Raw genomic sequence first — 22,361 nt, forward strand, 5'->3', positions numbered from 1 at the left:
GGTCGGGAATTGAACATCCAACGTCCTGCACCCGCTTTTTGTGTTTATTTTTCTGTGCATATAAATATTGATGTTGTGTCATGGATCATGGATATCCCAAATCCTTTGTTTTTCTATTATATGGTGTCAAACAAGCAAACTAGTATACACATGATTATTTTCATTAGTTGTTATTGTCTTTGAACTAGCTGTCAGTAATTGCGAATACTTTCAGATCTTTAGTGGTTATGGATGTATAAAAACTGTTGTCAAGTGCGGTTTGTCTTTTTTTTTTGTTAGATTTTTTTCTGTTTTGTATCGATCTGATGAGTTAAGCCCTTTTCAACTCTGATAGTTCGTTCTTATGTTGTGCTGTAGCACCACTGTTCCAGGTTAGGGGAGAGTTGAGCACAAACATGTTTAACCTCGCGACGTTATGTATGTACGTGCTAATTGCCTGTTTCAGGTGATTTGTAGAATAATTATATTATCGAGATAAATATGACAAAAGTGTTGGCCCAACAACATAATCTGTCGACCTTGGTATAATAATTTTGCATGGAACGATCGGCTTAACAATGAGCATTCAACTGAGACACATCACTATCAAGATGGCACTTAGTTACATTCGTGTACATTTTGGATATTTAATTACTACATTGAATCATGATTTGACTTGGAATGTACGCGGTATAATGTCATCCACAGTTTGTCTTACAGAACTTGTTAGGTATTTTAGGTATACGAATTGTGACATTGCCGTATTATCGGAGCACAAGTTATTTAACCACTCTCTAAAATTTGTGCAACACTTTAGACACTAATTACCACAGTATAGGTATAGCAGATACAAATATTAACATTGAAACCTGTAAATGTGGAAAGAGTGGCGTTGCAATTATGTACAAGAAAACATTGAAGTTCAACATAAAACGGTTACCAATTAACTGTCCGGTCTCTGAAAGATTATTAGGAATTGAAATACAGTGTAACAAAAACTACTCTATATTTTTTTCTGGGTCTACTTACCCGCAGACAGTAATAATTAGTGCAAAATTATAAATATGAACTGAACATTGTTGAAGATTATGTCAAGAACTATGCAAAATGTGGCCCCGTGATTGTAGCTGGTGATTTCAACACTAGTTGCAGAGTAACCGACCTTGAACGAAATAATGTGAACAAATCAATCATATTTTCAGATTTCATATTAAGGAATAACATAGTTCCGATTAATGCTAGCAGTCTTTGTGATCCTTCATCTTTCAAGTTCATTCCTCCTCGTACTGTACTGGGTTATTTTCTCGTCAGCGAGAAATTGGCTAATGAAGTAACTTTTTGCGAAAATATTCCTGAAGGAACTTTGAGTCTTACTTCAGACCACCTACCTGTTTTCTTACAACTGAGTTTACCGTGTGCTGCTAATTCGTCAAATGGAGGTAATATTGTTTGGCCGTCGTGGCGCATAGCATCTGATAGTAGTTTTCATGCACACAACGAACTTACAAATGAAATAGCAGTTGATCTTTTGGATATGCCATTAAGTACATTTCTAGATTTAGGTACACTAGCTAGCAAACTTAAATCCCAACACTAAGCCGTACTGGTCAGATGAAGTAAAACAAGCTCACAAAGCTGAATGCTTAGCTCGCAGGCCATGGATTTATCATGGTAGACCCCGAGGGACTTTTATGCAGGCGTGTATACACCAAACGAAAACGCTAAATTTGATAGTGATTTCAAGGCCTACGTGACTGAATTTGTAGGTCGCACGCTCGAGTTATGTGCAAAAAGTAATGGCCTCCTCCCAGGAGGGGAAATAAACCTAGCTGAAATCGAAACAGCGATTAGAAACCTCAAGCTACAAAAGGCACCAGGCTATGACAAGCTACAGAACGAACATGTTAGATACAGTGGAAGTAAACTACAAACAGTAATTCTCCGTATTTTTAATGCAGTGATTCGTTTTGGTCGTATTCCCTTGTGTTGGAAGAATGGTTTATTGATCCCATTGTATAAAGGTAATGGAAAGTGCAAACTAGCGCCCCAAAGACTATCGTCCTATATCGCTATTGCCAATACTTTACAAACTGTTCGAAACTGTATTAAATAAGCGACTAGTAACCTCTTTGAAGAATGATTTATTCCCATTTACCACAAGGTTTTCTAAATGGACTAAGCTGTATTACTGCCTCCTTCAACTTCCAAGAAACTATTTATTACCTCTTAGAATTAGGATGCAAATTGTTCGTTGCGTTTTGGACAGTTCCCGTGCATTTGATACAGTGTGGCATAGTGGCCTAATATACAAACTATAATTCCGTCTAGGTATAAATAGTAAAGCGCTACAAGTTATTTCTGATTGTTATAGCGATATAACAAGTGCCGTTTACGTCAATGAATACGTATCAGTACCCTTCAAAGTCCAACAAGGCGTCAGACAAGGTGGTGTACTATCGACCTTTCTTTACTTGGTGTACATTAATGATCTATTAAATGAATTAGAAATTAGTTGGAAGTGCAAATATTTTAAATATTCATACAAGTAATCCATCATTTCCTGACGATGTAGTGTGCATCGGTACCTCACCACAAAGACTCCAAATTTTGTTAAATTGTGCTTACGATTACTCACTTAGGGAGCTACCATTTGATTTTTATGGGGGGGGGGGGGGGGGGGGGTTAGGATGAAATTTGAAAAAAATAGGCAGGACAGGAGTTTTGAGTAATAAAAAAGGCAGGATGAGACACTTGCAAAAAAAAAAGTCAGGACGACAATTTAGGTAAAAAAAAGTCAGGATAAACTAAAAAAAAAGGCAGGACCGAACAGAGTGAAAAATAAAAAGGCAGGACAGAGATAACAGCTAAAAAAAAATGCAGGACAAAATTTTTCATCCTAGCCCCCCCATAAAAATCAAATGGTAGCTCCCTTAGATGGAGATTTGAGTTTAATCCGCTTAAATCTGTCATTGTATGCTACAAAAATGAATTAGAACACGTATTCAATCTTGATGATAATGATGTTAACATTTTAACCGAGACAAGGCACCTTGGAATATTAAGAACGGTTGACTTATCGCCAAGCTCAGATATTCAGCTTTCATGTATAGGAAGGGCCGAAATGCGTATTTTGCTATATCCGGTTCTGGAACTTATTTGCTAAATCCGTTAACTGTGTGTAGCCTCTACAATTAAATCGTTATACCTACGGATGTGAGCTTTGGAATGGGTTAAAAATGAAAGACGTCTCTTGAAACTTATCAACATTTCATTGTTAAACATATTCAAGGCCTTCCTAAACGAACACTGTCAGATATGTGCGAATCGATGATCAACATCGAGAGACTACCAATACTAGTTGAAAAACGGAAACTGATGTTCCTGTGTAAACTTTGTGAAATGAAGGCGGAATCTCTTACAAAACAAATTTTCATCTACAGACTATACCAGTTTTTCGGAGATACATTTAGAAAACAATATGGATTCATCCCAGATGTAATTAACATTTTATCAAAGTACTCCCTTTTGAAATTCTTGACAAACTATATGTTTACAGGCACATTCCCGACCAAGTTTCAGTGGAAAAACATCAGGAGCCTGTAATTCAGTGGTTGTCGTTTGTTTATGTGTTACATATTTGATTTCGTTCATTTTTTTACATAAATAAGGCCGTTAGTTTTCTCGTTTGAATTGTTTTACATTGTCTTATCGGAGCTTTTTATAGCTGACTATGCGGTATGGGCTTTGCTCATTGTTGAAGGCCGTACGGTGACCTATAGTTGTTAATGTCTGAGTCATTTTGATCTTTTGTGGATAGTTGTTTCATTGGCAATCATACCACATCTTCTTTTTTATATTGTCAGTAGTGCTGTTAACCCAATTAAAAGAATTCAAAAGGAAGAGCAAATGCGCAGGGACAACGATTTCGTCAAATTCTCAAGATTATCCGAAAACAATAACTATGATTTCCTGTGGCAATATGCAAAAATTAGTGACAGACTTCTAACCGCGAAACATATAGCTAAACTCTGGACTACTCCTCCTACTAGCGGAAATTGCAAACTGTGTGGATACTTTGTTCTAGATATATAATACTGAACCACCAAATATGTATGTGCACAGAACTTCAACCACAGAGACTTTCACTATATAACAGACTAACTGAATTAACTAGTTTCAATTTCGTGTACACAACGGTTTCAAAATTGGAAGAGAGCTTCTTAGATCTTTTGCTTGGCAACCATGAAGATCTCTGTGACAATTTAATACCGGAACATCGTTTGGAAGTCCTTAACGAAGGTTTTTCCTTCCTAAAATACTGTAAACTGTAAATACTTTTTCATTCAAGATATTAAGCTATTGACATTTCTAATAATATGTGATTTCAAAACTTTATAATTGTACATAATATTTGCATTTTGTCTTATGTCAATCTCCTATAGGAGGAAATAAAGTATGATGATGGTGATAGTATGCACTCACTTTGTATTTCAAATAATTATCTTATAAACTACTTGTCAAGATGTCAGAAAGACATATTGTTCTGGTAATATAACAAAATTTGCCAACGAATTTAAACTAGAGGCTCTAAAGAGCATGTGTCGCTCACCTTAATCTATGTGCATATTCAACAAAGGACACTTCAACAGTGTAGACGAGAACAGAATTCATGACAAAAATCTCAGTTTTGCTGATCATTTAATCTGTTTAGTGTCCCTTTTATTCTTTAGTTTTTGCTCAAAACACAAAAGAGGATAACAAAATTCCTAATTAAAGGGCAATCACTCCTACAAAGAGTGACACTCTACTAACTATATTGGCAAAAATGACTTGTAAGTATAACTTGCAATGTTGATCATTTTTGTGATTTAAGCGTCTATTAATCTATTATATTTTTTAACATATAGGGCAAAACGCCGTGAGAAATAATGGTAAAAATCGTCATCAAAGGTCCATTATTCCAATTAGGAGTCGTTAAATGATTTCCTCCATATTGTCTTAATTATAGATCTTGTCTTACTGATCATTTTTGCTTATTTAAGTTTCTATCTATTTATTATAATTTTTAAGATATAAGGCAAAAACACATCAAAGGGCTATAACTCTTATGAGAAGTTGACTGACGATTTCCACCATGCAGGCTTATTCGTAGAACTTGTCATGCTGATAATTTTTGCAATTTGAAGTTTCTCTCTATCTATTATAGTTTTAAAGATAATAGGCAAAAATGATCAAAAATGGTTAAATTTGTCATTTTAGGGAAATAACTCCTATAAGAAGTCGTCTGATAGTTTTGACGTATATGGACAAATGGTAGAGCTCATCATTTTGAACAGTTGTGCTCGCGTCAGATTTTATCTATTTATAACGGTTTTCAAAATAATAGACAAAACTTGGATTTTACCCCTATGTTCTATTTTTAACCATGTCAGCCATCTTGGTTGGCAGGTGGAGTCATCGGACACATTTTATAAACTAGATACCCCAATGATGATTGTAGCCAAGTTTGGTTAGATTTGGGCCAGTAGTTTCAGGGGAGAAGATTTTTGTAAAAGATAACGACGACGACGGACGACGGACGCCAAGTGATGAAAAGAGCTCTTCTCGCCTATTAGGCCAGGTGAGATAAAAAAAAAAAAGAGTCTGTATTCAAAACAGAAGTGTGTAACATAAAGAAGAGAAAAAAAGTTTCAAAACAGAAGTGTGTAACATAAAGAAGAGAAAACAAGTTTCAAAACAGAAGTGTGTAACATAAAGAAGAGTAAACAGTTTCAAAACAGAAGTGTGTAACATAAAGAAGAGAAAAAATTATTTTTTTTTGATTGACTGCATGGCTGTTGTGCGTTCAGTAGAAAATATTGCATTCCTACAAAGGTCTAAACTAAATTGATAGTTAATACAATAGTTAAGTTCTACAATGAATTGATCCGGATAAGGACAGTCAGGCTGACTGTCGCTTAAAATGAAGGTATGTTAGATAGGGACAGAAGTGTTGTCTTCCAACAGACCACCTACGTAACGGTCCATTGAATAATTTATCTTGTGCATAGAGCCTGGTCATTTCCTTACACGAGGAATCACATTTGATGACCCTATTTCACGCATTCATTTCTATAGCATGAGTTTCACCACATAAGGCTGTGTTTGATTGTGATGCAAAGTGATTTATTAAGTGTTTTCATCTTCACTACGTCAAAGGAATTCTTTGGTCTTTACAGTCTGATGAACTAAGGTGATTTTAGGCTACAGATGTTAACTGATTCAACCTATTTCCTTGTAAATCTTGTATTATTAGATGTAGCCTCTTTAAAAGAGGGGCAAAAGATACCAGAGGGGCATTCAAACTCATAGATCGAAAATAAACTGACAACCCCAAGGCTAAAAAAGAAAAAGACAAACAGACAAACAACAGTACACAAGACACAACATAGAAAACTAAAGACTAAGCAACACGAACCCCACCAAAACACTGGGGTTAATCTCCGGTGCTCCGGAAGGGTTGTGTTGCTAATTTTAGTAAAAACCCGGTAGGTCATATTCGTGAAAAGGGAACGGGATTGTAGTTACGACATTAGGAACATATCTGATACTATCCGTGAAACGCATATTCCATAACGGTCAACCAACTCGTGATGGCGTCCGTAGAATTTACGAAGGTATGACTTCAACTTCACCATTTTGAACTCTTGGTTTAAAAGCTTCCTTGTGAGCAGCAACCCTTCAAGGAAATCATGATAGGAAATACCAGCCCAGGAATATCGTATCAAGTTGGAGTTATATACTCTGAATGCAGGCGCTTCTGGAATGTTGCTACATAGAAATGGAAAGATCACAATTGGGAAGCTGAAATCATCTCTTTTGTCGTAAAGTTTTATTTTCAACCGACCCCCATTGTCAATTTCTAGATGTAAGTCCAGATATGAGGCAGACTCAACTGTATCTGTTGTATCCTTTATCTCTAGTTTGAGTATCTGTTGTATCCTCTATCTCTTGTTCGATGGGATAGATGCGTTCAACATAGTCACCAAATTTTGAAGTATTTATTGAGAGAACGTTATCTTTAAAATGGCATTGCGGAAATGTTCCTACAATCTTATCCTCATAAGTAATTAGATATCTTAAAATGCCTTTATTTCAACCATTTAATTATAACCCCAAGATCTACATAGGATATGTCAGCTTGACATTTGTCCAATAACTTAAATTAGGTGTGCACAGGTTCAGAATTCAAATAATCACGGTAGACAAGACTGCCGACGAGTTATAATTTTCATGTTTTTGGCCACTCATGAAATTTCTTTAACTTGAGTTGAAAGTACACAATTATCAGGTTGTTTTATCATTTATATTAATATGACATAAGTTCTAAATGTTACAAACAATTCATGTTCAGTCATTTGAACAATTACGTGTGCAATCAAAAACATAATTGTTTATTTTGGTGAGTAGTAGCAAGTGTATTATCGTATATCGTCATTTCCTATTGCCATACAACTGCAACACCGGCAGCGCCAACTGTTGCTCCAGCCGAAGAAGACTTTACAACTGCAATTACAATGACACCAATCACAATAACAGCGACAGTACCACCTGCTACTACACCAACTACTAGTGTAGTACTTATACCATTATCATCAGCTGGAAAATATTGAAAAGATTTAATATATAAATAATAGTATTTGCACGTATTTTGTGAAATCAGAACTTCCTGTTGTCCTTTACAATATTTATTACAGTTTTTCCCCAAATATGCATATTCATAACTATAAGAGAATAGGTTATTTGTACACGTTCCCTCGTTATGACACAATTATCATGAGCTTAAGTTTAAATAGTGAAATATCAGCTACATGACTTGATCGTGTAGGACGTTACTGCCTGGCAAATCTAAAAATCAATTGCACTTTATAACTCATCCAAAAGCCTAATAAATTTCCATATATTCTATCAAAATATTCCTTTATACATGGATTGGTACAAAAACCGATTAATATGTTATGAAATTTTTTGATAGACGAGTGGATGGACAAGAGGATGACAGTGTCAGCCCTCTTCGTGTGTTATTTTGTCTGCTCTAGAATATTGTCAATGCATATCTATCTAAACTGACTATTGTCAATATGATGATGCAATTTGTATATGTCTTTGCGGAGCAATAAGTCCTTTCACAGGAATAAGGACAAGAGGAACTATTTAAATATATGTTTTTTTGTCGAAATCACATCGTTCTGACACAGATAAAAGGGAAGGGTCTATATCTTAAACAATGTAATATGAGCTATTGGTAAATCAGGGATCAGGGAGACACTGTCCCGACACATCTGACAATCCACGATCTAGCTTTACTATTGCGGGGAACAAAGACATATGTGTTTAATGTAATTTTCTTGCCGAACACACAACTTAATAAAATATGATTTGAAAAAGAAAACCTTGTAATATGAGAATATGACTGCCTGGAGCTTCATTATTGATCCACTGTTTTTTTAAAAAGTCAACTTAAAATAATTTTAAAATTTTGATGGATTTCATTTTTTTTTAATTTTTCCCTCATTTCCCCTTGAATACTGAATAATTTTAAATTTCTGTACTCCATCATCGTCATCAATTACAAGACTTGTTTTCGTGTTACCAAATATTTCACCTACATGATAGGAACAAAAATCTGTGAATGATAAAGCAGACGATTTTTTTAGTATTACAATAATACATTATAATGATAATATTAAGTACCAACACTATTGGGTAGAAGATAAATACCAAACATGAAGACATTACGCTTTAGAAAAACCATACTACCACAATACAAATAGGGTCAACAGCATGAATTAGTACAGGTATAGCATGTGTGCATGTGTGTGAGGAAGGGTATGTGCACACGATTCTCAGCCTTTCTAGACCATATACAGTCAAACATGAAATCCTTCTTCTAGATACCAACATGATGACCACTAACTTTAAACAAAGAAGCAAAACATTAACTCCAATATATAAATAAAAATGTTACTTTGATGTGTTTCCCTCGGTTTTGGTTTGTTACCCGGATTTGTTTTTGCTTAATAGATTTATGACTATTGAACAGCGGTATACAAATTTTGCCTTTATTTATTTCGGGGTAAAATTTAAATTACATTTTTTTATTTTAAATATTTGTCACTCCAAACGATAGCCACTGGACGTTAAGCAACACACAACACAAAGAGAAGCTGTGTAATTTTTAATGAGTTGCAGGTAGCTAAATGGTCTGACAGTTTGTCCTAGAATATCCATTAACCAATCTAATTAAAATGTAGATCTCCGATTTCGTTATTCTACGTTACTACATATGAGTAACGTAGTATAACGAAATCGGAGATCTACATTTTAATAAGATTGAGCAATCAACGCACTGACAATTATAGAAATAAATACTATTTGCACAAATCCGTTTGTTCTGACAATGTGATGGAAAACATTGGTCTATAACTAAAGCATGAAATATAAACTAAATAAACGTAAACAAACATACATAATACAGTTAGAACGGGGCGTCATACAAAGTCGTTTTGTCTCTATATTATGTAATGTCTTTTTCACAACACAAGAACAAATCTTACATAACAAATTCTGATATATTTTAATGAACACGGTGCCGTCCAATGTTGGATTCGTAGATTCATCATGAAAGAACGTTAGAATGAAATGCGAGATTGATTATATAATACGACACCAGGACATTCTGAATAAAAATATTGCAATAAAAAATTTAAAATGCGAATTTCAATTTTTTTGACATTAACCCATCGTACGAAATTCGAGGTTTAAAATACTTGTCTTGAGAATGTGTATATTGAAACTGGACGTTAAGCAACCATTAATAATCAATCACTCATTTTTGGATTGAGGCTGTATTTTATGGATATGTACGTTAGTGAGTGAAATTGTGTATTTTTTTTTAATCCTATGGTGGTTTTATTTAACTTACTCGTGACAGGTTCTGTGGACATTCCTTGAGTACTGGTAGTAGCTGAAATATATTAACTGTAAAAGTACTATTGATAAATCAAATGCGAATTTCAATTTTTTTGACATTAACACATCGTACGAAATTCGAGGTTTAAAATACTTGTCTTGAGAATGTGTATATTGAAACTGGACTTTAAGCAACCATTAATAATCAATCACTCATTTTTGGATTGAGGCTGTATTTTATGGATAGGTAATCCTATGGTGGTTTTATTTAACTTACTCGTGACAGGTTCTGTGGACATTCCTTGAGTACTGGTAGTAGCTGAAATATATTAACTGTAAAAGTACTATTGATAAATCGTTCAAGTTATAAAACGATTAAAACATGTATGGATCTTGCCGACAGACTGCATTAAAACCATCTGTGATTTTCTTTATAAAATGACAAACTATAGCATTATCAAACTAGTATTACTTGAAAACTACGTATAATAATATGTTATTTGTTTTTTTGCTGAGCAAATAGTTAAAATGTGATAATTAATACATTTAAAACCAATAGTATGATATGTACTTACTGATAATGGTCTGACAGTTTGTCCCGGAATAACCATCAGTACACTGACAATTATATGAATAGACGTTATTTGTACAAGTCCCATTGTTCTCACATGGTGTTGATATACATTGGTCTATATCTTAAATATGAAATAATAATTAAATGAACTGAACAAACGGAATACTTAAACACATACAATATGTCTGTATATTATATATCTCGAAGTCAGACGGACAGAGGAAAATTTCGATGTACTTGCAGTTCGACTCAAGCGACTATCGGAAGGTTGACATACTAAAGGACACAACTCTTGATTAGCTTGGTAAGGTTAACGTAAAGCCAGATGAATATTGGTAGGGGATCGATAGGCTAGTCTATTTATGTACGCATATTTAATGGTCGTATAACAATATAATAAAACTATATGACTGTTTGTTTTGTCTTTATGTTATTTCTTTCCACTGCCGTAATTTCTCTTGTAGTTTTAAAACGAGAGCACAATTTCTAGTCGATCTTAGCTTGATATAAATTTGACAAATTTGTAAATTCTCGTATACAATAGCTTTGAGAAAATAAAGATTTCTTTTCATATTTTATTTATTTCGATCTTTTTTCGCAATAGTAAATGCAAACGAATAAGAACACGGATTGAGTAGTTTTTATCAAATTGTGCACACATCAAAATCACGAATGTATGATTACGTTTTATTTGTTTTATAGTTTTATTTATAAAATTAATAACTTCATAGATCTAGCTAGATAATACAATTAATTATCTGGTTGCTAACAAAATTCTATATTAATTAAAATTTATAATTGTTGTATCATACATTAAATGCCATAATTACAAACCTGATTGAACTACATCAAACTTTTCGAAAATTTCCGTGACGTCACTTTCACCTGTGACGTCATTTTGTAGCGTAGCGCTATTCTGTGGATGACAATGCGATGTTATCTTGTACTGTTTTATGTGCTTTCGTTTTTTGTTTTACGTGTTTATTTTTTTTTTCTGTGGTAAGTCAACACTTCGGTGTTGACATGAACATCAATTATATGGTCATTTTTATAAATTTACTGTTTGCAAAAGTAAGAAGTATTCTAAATACTAAGGATGTTCTTTTCCCAGGCAAAGATAACTTAGCCGTATTTGGCACCACTTTTAAGAATTTCGGTCACCAATGATCTTCAACTTTGTACTTGTTTGGCTTTACTATTTTGATCTGAGCGTCACTAGTGAGTCTTATGTAGATGAAACGCACGTATGGTGTATTAAATTATAAGCCGTGTACCTTTGATAACTATTAGCATGTCGAAATGTCCTATTGTAATGTTTATTTGTGTATTTCTTTGTCCTGAATGTTCTTGCATTTATTTGTACTGTAGTCCTGTCATGTAATGTTGTCATTTTTTTAATGTTATATCTAACATTGTCATAAAAGCACGAGGTTTGGCTAGCCACAAAAACCAGGTTCAACCCACCATTTTTTCTTGAAATGTCCTGTACCAAGTCAAGAAAATAGCCATTGGTATATTATAGTTCGTTTCTGTGTGTGTTACATTTTAGTGTTGTGTTTCTGTTGTGTCGTAGTTCTCCTCTTATATTTGATGTGTTTCCCTCAGATTTAGTCTGTAAACCGGATTTGTTTTTTTTTTCTCAATCGATTTATGAATTTCGAACAGCGGTATACTACTGTTGCCTTGATTTACGTTTAATTGATACAAAATATTTAAAATCATTTTTTTCATAATGTATAACAATGTATCTGGAATTATTTATTGATCAAGTTTTATTGATGTAAACAATCGTGGGAAAAGATTGTCTTAATCGATGCAGTGTTAAACATGTTAAATGACCGGAAATTTTAATTACTGGTGTTATAATTATCAAGATTAACTCGTCAATAAATTCCAGAGGTAATTTTTTGATTTACGTGTATTTGTTCGAGATAAACACTTGAGGCTCTAAAGAGCCGGTGTAGCTCACCTTGTGTTATATGCATATTTAACAAATGACACTCTCCAACTTTGTAGGCGATAATAGAATTCATGACAAAAATCTGTGTTTTATTATGGCACCCTCAACGGAGTTGGGGTGACGTATTGTTATTGTTCGTTTCTTTTTACTTATATTTATTCTTCCACACTTTTTTGTCCATGCTATTTTTCGGAATTGGCTTGACCAATATTGATGGAACTATACCATAATGCAGACCACCATATGAAATTGTGCAATCGGGGTATGGCATCATCAAGATGGCTGCCGTTGCCATGTAAACTAATAAAATGTGAAAAAAAAAAATGCAAATTCCAAATCTTTCATTATAAGACCTAGATGGATCAAACTTTATGGTATTGTTGGCAGTGGTATCCTAAGGTACCAACAGTACTTAGCTTCTGCAAAATGGCTGCCATTGCCATGGAAACTGCAGAAAAGTTTAACATTGACCCTATGGGAAAAAACATCAAAGCAGCATTTTCTTAAGGAATATCAGACCAAACTCAAAGAAACATCATGAATATGTAACATGGCGTAAGTCAATGTTGCAACTGTTGTTGGAATTTTCGAAATGAACTCCGTTACCATGGAAACAGCAAAAATATCCAAAAATTTCAAAATGGTCTAAACTAAATGAAACTGATAATAGATGGTAACTGACAATTGGAGATAAGACTTTGGACTTCAGAATTTCCAAAATGGCTGCCGTTGCCATGGAAACTGCAAAAATGTGAAAATTAAAAAATGTTCCAAATTTGTTGAAGATTTACAGAGAAATACATTCTTATGGCTTTGTGTGCATTAACTGTTTAACTTTTCAAAATGGCTGCAGTTTAGAGGCAATGTGGGAAGGGTGCCATCCGCTATTGTTTGCATTGGCAAATCTAGTTTTTATTATTTTTCTTCCACACATTTTGTCCAGGAGATTTCTGGAAATCCAATGGACCAAAGTTGATGGAACTCTACTATAAAGAGGACCCTTAGGTGAAAAGTTATAAGACCCAAGTGGATAAAACTTTGTGGAAGTGTTACCTGATATACCTAGATGTGCATGCAATATCAAGAGGTTCCAAAATGGCCACCATTGTCATGGAAACAGGGCGAAAGTTTAACATTGACCGTATGGGAAAACACATAAAAGCTACATTTTCTTGAAGAATATAGCATCAATCCCAATGAAACTTTATAGATATGTAACATGGCATGTACCAATGTGGCACATGTCTTTAGAATTTTGGAAATAGTAACTGTTACCATTGAAACAGCAAAAATTTCAAACATATCAAAATGCTCCAAACGAGATAAAATTTTACAACAATGTTAATAAACATGTGTAAAAGCGCTCTTTGACTTTGAAATTTTCAAAATGGCTGCCACTCGCCTGGCAATGGGCAAGGGTGCCATCCACTATTGCTTGCAATGGTATATCTAGTTGATCTTGTATTGCTGATAATTTAGTCCGTTTAGTTTCTCTCTACCTTCTTTAGTTTTTGCTCAAAACACAGAAGAGGGTAAAAACAAAAATCCTAAATTAAGGGCAATCACTCCTATTAAGAGTGACATTTTACTATCTATATCGGCAAAATTGAACTTGTTAGTAGATCTTGTCTAACTAATCAATTTTGCTTATTTAAGTATCTATCTATTATAATTTTTAAGATATAAGATAATGAAAGATTCATAACCCAAATGAAGTCGTTTGACAATTTCAACCATTAGAATTATTTGTAGAACATGTCTAGCTGATAATTTTGGCATCTTAAAGTTTCTCTCTATCTATATACAATTCAAGATAATAGCAAACATGAGAAAAAATGGTAAAATGTGTAATTTAAGGACAATAAGAAATCGTCTGACAATTTTTACGTAAATGAACAATAGGTAGAGCTCAACATTCTGAACATTTCTGCCCTGTCAGATTTTCTTTATTTATAACAGTTTTCAAAATAATAGACAAAACTTTTTTATCCCTATGTTTTTGTTTTAGCCATGTCAGTCATCTTGGTTGGCGGACAGGATCATCGGACACATCTTTTAAATTACATAACTCAATGATTTGGTTAAATTTGGTCTAGTAGTTTCAAAGGAAAAATTTTTTGTAAAGTCAACAGACGACGACGGACGACGGACGATGGACGCCAAGTGATGAGAAAAGCTCACTTGAGGTGAGCTAAAATGAAATTTAATTGCTTTTGTTAACATTGGGACTGTACATTTGCATTTGCTTAACCTAAATTTTGACTCATCTAATTTTGACTCATCAGGAGTCGAAATATTTATATCTATATGAAACATGGGACTTCTGGAAAACTTTGAATCAACCGCAGTTTCTAGTCAACCGAGGTTAAGATAACGAGAGTTAACTGTATATTGTCTTATTCACAACACAAGAAGATTACTAACATAAAAATTACATTTCAAATTTGTCCACATTAAAACGATCGTAAAATATTCTGAATTTACAATATCTTTGAGCGCATGTGGTATTTTTAATGCTTTATATATTACAATTTTGTTATCCTTTTGATATTTTTGTTGAGTGAGAGTGTGCTATTTTATATCAAATTTGTGCTTTCGTGAGTGAGAGTGTGCTATTTTAAATCATATGTGTGCTTTCGTGAGTGAGAGTGTGCTATTTTATATCACATATGGTAGTTTTATTCAACTTACTAGGAAGAGGATCTGTGGAAGTTCCGTAAAATGTTATCGACCAAGAATTAACAGTTACTGAAATATACAGTTATATGTAAAATACTGTCAAGAAAATGTTCAGGTTTCATTAAAAACAGTATAGTCTTAATCCTTTTAGTGACGAAATTTATTTTTTTATTTTGCCACAGTTTTTAAAATTACTCAAATACAGTGTTATTACCTCTGACGTAAAAAATTAACACACGTCATAGTCATAAATTATAGTAGGATGCATCCTTTTTTAAAAGGAGCCGTCAGATTGTTAGGTGTTTTACTGAGGATTAATGAAAAAAAAGAATAAACACATTTCTTCTAAATCTTAACCATAAAGTCATAAAGAAAATGTTTGTCATATGACATTTATTTCATTGTCAATCAAACAAATTAACTTCAATGCAGGTGCGTAAATTACTCAAAAAAAAAGTGTAAGAGAGGCGGACGATACCATTACGATTCTAGTATTCAAACTAATAACGCGATGACAAACCGACAACGCCATGACAAAAAAAAAACGAAACGACCCAGGACATACAACAATCTCTTAGACAAAGAAAACAGAGAAATATAAACTAAACACGACCAACCCCTAAAACAGTTAAAATAAATAAAAACAAAAAGACATGTACTGCTAAAATAATGAGGCTGACAAGGATTTTGGAGTCTTTCTTTACCATCCTCTCTCTAGGTCTTCCTTCTTCTATATAGCTATTTGTTGTATATGTTGTATTGATAACAAACAAAACATACATTGTTCAACAATCCGTTAAAGCATGCATTCCAGCTTTGTATTCTGAATCTAATTGAGTAAATTTGGAGTCAAATACAACTTCATAACATGAATACAGTTTCTATATCTTTGGTATAGAAATATATACGTCTCTCCAATCCGACAGAAAATCAATGCCAAATAAAAAAAAAAGGGTCATGCGTTTGGCTCTGAGGGAAACATAAATACACAGTTACAACAGGTCGAAACACGATGAAGAATCCGACGCCACGCGAACGGAAAGTGCAAAGTTTGTTTTACGTTAAAGAACCATTGAACTACATATTAGAGAAACCGTAGGTAATTTGTTAATAAGCACAAATCCCATCCGTATTCAATAAACTCTCATTTTATAACAATAAACAACTGTCATAAATTTAAAGTAAAAAGTTAAGCTAGCTTTAAAAACAGGTTTAACACATCATTCTTTTGGTCAAAAATGCCTGTATCTAGTAAATAATATAAAAATTAAAATCACAAAAATACTGAACTCTGAGGAAAATTCAAAACGGAAAGTCCCTAATCAAATGGCAAAATCAAAAGCTCCAACACATCAAACGAATGGATAACAACTGTCATATTCTTGACTTGGTACAGGCATTTTCTTATGTAGAAAATGCTGGATTGAACGTGGTTTTATAGCTAGCTAAACCTCTCACTTGTATGACAGTCGCATCAAAGATGCATGAACAAAAAAACAGACATAATAGGTAAAAATGTCAAATAAACTCCTCATAGATACCAGGACTAAATTTTATATATACACCAGACGCGCGTTCCGTCTGTCTACAAAAAACTCATCAGTGACGCTCGAATCCAAACAAGTTTTAAAAAAGCAAAATCAAGTACGAAGTTGAAGAGCATTGAGATCCAAAATTCCAAACAAGTGTTGCCAAAAACAGCTAAGGTAATCTACGCCTGAGGTAGAACAGCCTTAGTATTTAAAAATACAGCAGTCAACATTGTGTTATTAGTTATCAAAGGTACCAGGATTATAATTCTGTACGCCAGACGCGCGTTTTGTCTACATAAGACTCATCAGTGAAGCTCATATCAAAATATTTATAAAGCCAAACAAGTACAAATTTGACGAACATTGAGGATCCAAAATTCCAAAAAGTTGGTCCAAATACGGCTAAGGTAATCTATGCCTGGGATAAGAAAATCTTTAGTTTTTCGAAAAATTCAAAGTTTTGTTAACAGAAAATTTATAAAAATGATCACATTATTGATATTCATGTCAACATCGAAATGTTGACTACTGGGCTGGTGATACACTTGGGGACGGAATGTCCACCAGCAGTGGCATTATAATCATAATTACTATATAAAAAACAAATATGTAACAAAGAAGCACAAAATGGCATATAAACCAAGCATATTAGCCAAAAACAAAGACAAGATTACACAAATTTATAATAAAAATTTATAACAGTTGTTTTCCATTCGTTCTATTGATTGATATAGTTCCACTTTGAATTTTGCAAGGTTAATGGACTTCCTCTATTCCAATTTACCTTGGAGTCCTATATTTCTGTTAATACTCTTTTTGCCAGTGACAATCAAAACTCTGTACCAAGGTAACGTTTGCGAACCTATGCATTGCATTAATTGATATTTTGTTTTCGTCTTAATAATATCAAATAAATGCATCTAGATGTTAAACAAATGATAATGAATAAATAAATTTCCTTTCTTGTAATATTTTGATATTGATACATCATTTAAGGTGGTATCCAACACTTTCACTATAATTTCTTTGGCTCGTTTTAATTTTCATAAAATTTTGTCAAAGTTTTTACTTTGACCCTTTAACAAAAATATAAAAATTTCAAAAATTTTGAACCAACCGATTTGACAGAAAAAATACACTGGTTATGTAGCAGTTTGACAAACACCAATTTTGATCAATGAGAAGCTTGATATTCCCTTTCCAACGCAACGTTATTAAAACGTTAAGCTGACTTTACAGAGTTATCTCCCTGTAGTGTTAGGTACCACCTTAAATCATGCGATTTGTTTCTGTTATAGGTGTACATGTACATTGTACAGACTTCTTTTATTCTGTAAATTTAAGTCAGATTTGAGAAAGCATAATGGATTTTTTGAATATTGTTTTTGCAATCTTATTTCGATGAGGTTTCGTTTCTATAAAATGTCCAGATACGATTTAAGAATCACAAATGTTATCGTATGACATTTTTGAATAATTTGCTTAGGATTTACAAAAAAGAGCGAAAAGCATTAAGTTCACATAGCACTATATAGAACAACTATTGTGGCTTATCAACATAAGCCACAAAAACAGGAATGATTTCTGAAAGGGTGCAGATCCCGCTCAACTTTTGGTACTCGTCATTTTGATTATATTCTATGAATACTTCTGTTTATAAAGCGTTAATTATTGATGTTATTTCTGATTTATCTAATGACTTTGTACATTTAAACGTTTGCGTTCGAGTCGTTCTGACGTCCGCATTTAATTCAACTAAATTAAAAAAATAATACAAAGCGATTAAAAACTCTTAGTTTATTATTTAACCATGAAATTTGAAGAAAATCAAGTAAACTAACTCACCGACTGAGAGGCCGTGATATGATTTAAACTTCAAGGTCCATTGTCCAATTGGAGTTTCCCTCCAAAAATGAACTGACATAAATGTCCATGATAATGAACCAGCTGAGGCATAGTAAATAGCGTCATCATATCGATAATGCATTAAATGGCTTTCTGTTCCTGAAGGTGACACCAGGTAAAATTCAGACGCACCTCGGTATTCGGTGTATGAGAACGAAATGTCAATTGTCACATGTTCCAAATACGTTATTGAAGAGCAGTCGGAAGCTGAGATCGATCTAATGTCTGTTGTGTAGGACGAACCAGACGTTGATCTGCCAAAACAAGAGAGAGGTTTTTGAAAGCTTACATCAAGAACAAAACCTGTCATTGATTTGACCAAGTGATATTTGCAAAATAAAATGTTATGTAATTATCTGTCTTTTTATACTTTTTATACTTGTTTTGTATATTTTTTTCTCGGCAGTTAAACTTATTTGATAGATATTTTTTTATATTTTACTTTTTACTTTTTAAGTTCCGTGCGCACAGCTTATTATTTTGTAATATCTTTTTTAGGTATTAGTGTTTTTGGAAATGGTTTAGAAACACAAAAGTTTAAATGATAATTTTATTAAAACTACATGAATTTAATACGTCAAGGAAAATGTATATGTGTACATCGGTGCGAGTAAATGATAGTTCTGGTCAAACTACAAAATGTATATCAATTAATAGAATCATAGGATTATTTGTCTGATATCGGGGTTATAACATTTATATATTATTAAGTGCAACATAGGCATAAATGCACATATGTCACAAAATATATATTCATGTAATAAAGATTTACCCGGATCCAGTGAATGTTGATGTTGTGCATGTTTGTTGTGTCGGAACATTCGTCCAACTTGCAGCCTGAGTTACCATGGCTTCAGCGTCCATCAATCCAAACCCAAGAACTTGACTATCTGCAACACAAACCTGCTGATTAGATATCTAGAGATCATTGTAAGGATACACTGTGATTACGTTAAATCGTTCCTGCATATATCTGCCAAAGGAAAGACTGCATTTTGTGTAATTTTCAGCATTGAATATGATATTAATAGCATAAATAACCTAATTCCATTCGGGGAATGATTTTATTTGACTTTTGAATTAATTAATATAACAGTATACTCGTCTTGCAGTAAAAAAGAGTAACTTATTCCACATCTCTCTCATGCAAACTCCTATTCCGTACACTGCTTTGGCTATACTGTTTTATTTGTTTTTGTTTATCAGTTCTGCATCTTTTTTAACAACGTTTGGTTTTCTCGTGTCTTGGCCTCGAAATTAATCTCATCATAGAAATGCGCATCTGGTGCAGTACAATTGGTAGTGTGAATGGTATAAGTCAGCAATGACGTTGGCAATTTTGACATTTTTACCTATTGTGTCTGTTTGTTTTGTTCACACATCGTTGTGAATATAATGCAATTTGTTGCGACTGTCATACAAGTGCGAGGTTTAGCTAGCTATAAAACCAGGTTTACTCCACGATTTTCTATATAGGAAAATGCCTATTCCAAGTCAGGAATATGACAGTTAGTGCCCATTCTTTTAATGTGTTTGAGCTTTTGATTTTGCCATTGGATTAGTTACTTTCCATTTTTAATATTCTTCGGAGTTCGATATTTTTGTGATTTTACTTTTTGTCAAACAGGTCACAATGTATTGTAAAATCTTGCCCAAGCAGAGTACACAACAACTGTACAACAACGGTTGTGACACGAACATTTTTTATGATTAGAGTTTTTCATGCATTTAGTGAATTCATAGGCACTTATTCGTACACCTAGTGTGCATCATTTACAGATATAAATCATATGAATAGCTTTTTATGAAAATTATATCTATAAAAAAGCTAATCATGTCCCAAAGTATTCAAGTTGAATACAGTTTACGTGGCGACAGGTTTACTGACCGCAATAGTTACTGTAACCATATGGTCCCCTGTATATGATACCGATATTGTATTAGCCATTTTGTGCTCACACTATTCGGTTTTCTTTGTTTATACCACATATCTATCAATACTGCGCCCGTTACACCTAAGAATGAATGTACAAACTCTGATACAACCCTAAGTTTTACTTTCCATAATAAAATACACACAAGCGACTATGGTACAAACTTGTCTTCTGCATGCGTAGTAGTTTAACTAGAATTTTCCAAGTCGTCTTGATATAATTTTACGGATGATTGCTTCTTTTCTTGTAATCTTTAATGAATTTGATCAAGTCAAATCATGACAATCCGTTTCAATGTTATCATACCACATCGCTTTTGTTTAAAGAACCCGTTTTGGACATTGGGATGGCAAATGGAAACATATTCTGTCACGTGATGAATCCCTGGATCTACGCGAATATCACTTTACTGTAATTGGTTAGCACGAAAATTAACTGGAACATTTATATTTCGAAAATATGCGGATTAAAAATCTCAACACGAGACAATTTTTATTATTTACAACAACATTTTATTCTCCTTAAAAAAGGACAAAGTTTGTTTTTTTCAGGATCATACTTTTTTATATTTCATTATAACTCAGTCAACGAGATTTTATTTCTCTTTCTTATTTCATTTTCCTATAATATGTTGTTGAAATTTTTAAATTCTAACTGTGTTATGTATATGTTGTTGTTTGTTTGTTTCTTAGACTGGCGGGTTATATATATATGGTGTATACAAATTTTTGAACCTCATGTTTGCGATTTTCAATCTTTTTCGCAAGTTTTTTGTTTTCTGTTTGGTATTGAATTAATAATTAAGATCCATGTTACATCTGGTCAACAATTTATTTGGCAATCGCCAATGGCAGTCAATAGGGGTTGAGAATATTAGTTGTTCGACCTGTTAGTCAAATGCGTTTTGTTCAAATATACTTTTCACTTTTTGGTCTTTTGGAAAATGTTGTTTGTGCAGTATTTTGACCCCTCTACCAAGACATTTGTTTTACATGCACACGAATAAAATTTGCGGTTTTCATCCAACGCAATCATAGGTTTGACGTTGTTATCAATTTAGACTCGTTTATAATTTTTTCGTTTGGGCTTGTATTATATTTTTCTTCGGGTTTATATGATGCCTTCTTCTAATTTCGACTCTTTAAAATTCAAGAGTCTATCCTAAATTGAGGTAAATTATATGGCTTTCCAAATACCGTTGTTATCCCTAACATCACAGAAGAGACAATAATTGTTGAAATCCGAATATGGTGTATACAAATTTTTGCACCTCGTGTTTGCGATATTCCATCTTTTTCGCAAGTTTTTTGTTTTCTGTTTGATATTAAATCAATAATTAAGATCAATGTTACATCTGATGATCAATTTTATTGACAATCGCTAATGGCAGTCAGCAGGTTTTAAGAACATTCGTTGTTCGACCTGTTAGTCAAATGCGTTTTGTTCAAATATACTTTTCACTTTTTGGTCTTTTGGAATATGTTGTTTGTGCTGTATTTTGACCCCATCACCAAGAAATTTGTTTTACACGCACACGTATAACTAGAGGCTCTAAAGAGCCTGTGTCGCTAACCTTAGTCTATGTGCATATTAAACAAAGGACACAAATGGATTCATGACAAAATTGTATTTTGGTGATGGTGAAGTGTTTGAAATAGATCTGTTTCACAAACCATACCTCTTTATGGGAGATATATAATATTATAGATATTTTGTTTTGTTTACGTACTGGTTTCCAGATGTGATCTCTATGTTTTATATCATAGAAAGAAAACTTTGGAATGGTACCAGTATAAAAACAACGGATAGCGGCAAAATCGAATTTTGAGGGAGATCCAAGTGAACAG

At 33.3% G+C, this 22,361-nt stretch overlaps 1 protein-coding gene across 1 annotated transcript in view; it reads right to left on the reverse strand.

Annotated features, from left to right (window-relative positions):
• Window positions 1-7,270: 7,270 nt before the first annotated feature.
• LOC139515890 (neuroendocrine convertase 2-like) overlaps window positions 7,271-22,361 on the reverse strand; it is a 32,869-nt gene continuing 17,778 nt past the window's right edge. Inside the window, exons 11-17 of the mRNA XM_071305642.1 lie at window positions 19,353-19,470; window positions 18,521-18,834; window positions 15,156-15,212; window positions 10,506-10,625; window positions 10,208-10,249; window positions 9,944-9,985; window positions 7,271-7,617 (exon numbers count right to left, since the gene is read on the reverse strand). Of these exons, the coding sequence (XP_071161743.1) occupies window positions 7,460-7,617; window positions 9,944-9,985; window positions 10,208-10,249; window positions 10,506-10,625; window positions 15,156-15,212; window positions 18,521-18,834; window positions 19,353-19,470 (851 nt within the window). The 3' untranslated portion in view covers window positions 7,271-7,459. The remainder of the gene's footprint in view (window positions 7,618-9,943; window positions 9,986-10,207; window positions 10,250-10,505; window positions 10,626-15,155; window positions 15,213-18,520; window positions 18,835-19,352; window positions 19,471-22,361) is intronic.

The sequence above is a fragment of the Mytilus edulis genome, chromosome 3 (assembly GCF_963676685.1).
Source record: "Mytilus edulis chromosome 3, xbMytEdul2.2, whole genome shotgun sequence".
Classification (NCBI taxonomy): domain Eukaryota; kingdom Metazoa; phylum Mollusca; class Bivalvia; order Mytilida; family Mytilidae; genus Mytilus; species Mytilus edulis.